Genomic DNA, 2,285 nt, shown 5'->3' on the forward strand with positions numbered 1-2,285 from the left:
CACACACACACACACACACACACACACCTCTCCTGACCCGGTTCCTTGCACGCATTCTCCACCCCGTCCCACCCCCACCAGCGCAAGCCTTACCGACTGGTGGTTCTTGGCAGACACGATCTTGACAGTATCTGGATCCCAGATCACCAGGTCGCTGTCAGAACCCACAGATACTCTCCCCTTACGGGGATACAGGTTGAAGATCTTGGCAGCATTTGTGCTTGTCACAGCCACAAATTGGTTTTCATCCATTTTCCCTGTGGCCTATTGAAATATAAAAAAAATTTTTTTTTTAAATTGTCAATGCAGGGCTTTTGAGCTCAGAGCAGGGTGACCACAAAGGCCCCCCCAATAGAAGAGGGACCTCCGAGGTTGTGACCACAGAACCTCACCCGGCAAGCTTCAGAATAGGCTGGGCTGTCATGGCTACCCAGGCAAAATGGTTAAATGCATGGCTTCAAATGGAAGTTACGATGCTGAAGTATCCATTTTTTCTGGTTACATTTACTTACTTTTACCCCCTTTTAATTCCAAAAAGGATTATAGAGCGTTCACAATAAAAACAAACGTGACAATGAGCACATTTTTTAGGTATGTGCTTGTATTTACATGGGCATAGGATAAAAATGGAAAACCTCAGCCAAATGATAACAATGGTTATCCCTGGGGTGTGGAATTATGAGTAATTTTTGTTTTCTTTCGTGTGTGTTTTTTGGTGGTTTCCAAGTGTTCTTTATCAAGAATGCATCGTGTTGGTAATAAAAAATATGTATTATTTTGTAACAATTCCAGATAGTGCCAAGAAAAACACATACATACACTCATAAATACATAACAATGTAAATTAAAAAAAAAGACAAACTGTAAGTATGTAAGAGAAGAGACAAAAATATTTATCCTTTCCCACTTCTCAAAACAAAAAGCCTAGATAAGGAAAGAAGAATTTAGTTTAAAAATCTAGCTTTGAGCTTCCTGGTAGCCAAGAAGAAAAGGGAAACCTGGTGGAGTCTACTGTGTAAAGACATGAGGCCTTAGATCATCTGCATGCTACTTGGCTCTGACATGAGTGTCTTTAGGGTTTTTAAAATAAAACAGAGGGACATAATTAGTTACTAATTTCACTGAAATCTTTGGGAGAGGCTCCATTTGCATGGCTATGTTTCTGTCAGCTTTTGTGATGTTAACAATGAAAGGAAAACCAGGCCCCTTTGCNGTTTATTTTAAGGAGAGGAAAAGTAGTGTACACTAAAGTGGGGTGTTGCAATAGTGACAATGGAGGAGGTCAGTGAAGGTCTCTCTAAATCGGTTAACCTTCATCTTAAGGATCCACGGAGCTTGTTATGGGGCCAGGGCTGAGGAGGGGAGGAGGCTGGGGCATGCAGAGGAGTGGTGTGGATAGCAGTGTCCCCAGCAGAGGAAACCCATGGTGGAAGCGTCGCGGAATGTTAGGTCCACCTGCACGGCTGGAGCAGAGCAGGTGGGACAAGTGGCAGTGTGCGGTGAGGCTGTAAGTGCTGGCAGGATGAGATCCCGTGGGAGCGCCACCCTCACGCTCCTCAGCACAGATGGGAGTTGGCAGGCCTTGAAATGAGTGTCCTGTGGTCTGACCCACTGGCTTGTGGCTGTGGCTGTGAACTTGCCCTGGGACTGTGGAGCTAGCCAGCAACATCACCCAAGTGATGCTCTGTGCTAGGCCTGGTGCCAGGTGCTGGGGCTTATGGCCCCATGAAACATGGGGCCTCCTCCAACGGGGCTATTAGACAAACACTGCAAGACCCCCTGAGGCAGCGGTACTGTGGCACACACCCTCCACCTGTTACAGGTGAGGTAATGAGGACACTTTGCAGAGTAGCCTGACAGGACGGGAAGGCCCAGCGTAACACCTGGAGGGCATATGCACAGAGCCTTCCTCCTCCTCTGCTAGTGACTCAGGTGCAGGCCCACCAGCCATGCTTGTCACACTGGTGGATGCTAGTGACCCAGGTGGATGAGGACCACATCTGTACCCCTGTACCCCCCCAAAGCCTTGACCAATAACTCCAGGTCATCGTCATTTCTTTGGATCCAGATTCTAAGTCACAATGATGGAAATAAAGAGCTGATATAAGGGACGTTTGAAATAAAAAACATAAATAAGATTTTATTTGAACTTCAGAACTAGCTGAAAGAGATATCAACATTTGCTCCTGTGGAGCAAGTAGACAGAATGGGACAGGGAGGGCTGGGTGTGGACTGCTGGTTCTCACTGTAAGCCTTAAAGAGTATTAAAAAAAAATATATATATA

At 45.9% G+C, this 2,285-nt stretch overlaps 1 protein-coding gene across 1 annotated transcript in view; it reads right to left on the reverse strand.

Annotated features, from left to right (window-relative positions):
• Positions 1–2,285, reverse strand: part of DPYSL3 (dihydropyrimidinase like 3) — a 124,113-nt gene that overhangs the window by 9,299 nt on the left and 112,529 nt on the right. The window contains exon 12 of the mRNA XM_019661429.1: positions 94–264. Within this exon, the coding sequence (XP_019516974.1) occupies positions 94–264 (171 nt within the window). The remainder of the gene's footprint in view (positions 1–93; positions 265–2,285) is intronic.

The sequence above is a fragment of the Hipposideros armiger genome, unplaced genomic scaffold (assembly GCF_001890085.2).
Source record: "Hipposideros armiger isolate ML-2016 unplaced genomic scaffold, ASM189008v1 scaffold_11, whole genome shotgun sequence".
Classification (NCBI taxonomy): Eukaryota; Metazoa; Chordata; class Mammalia; order Chiroptera; family Hipposideridae; genus Hipposideros; species Hipposideros armiger.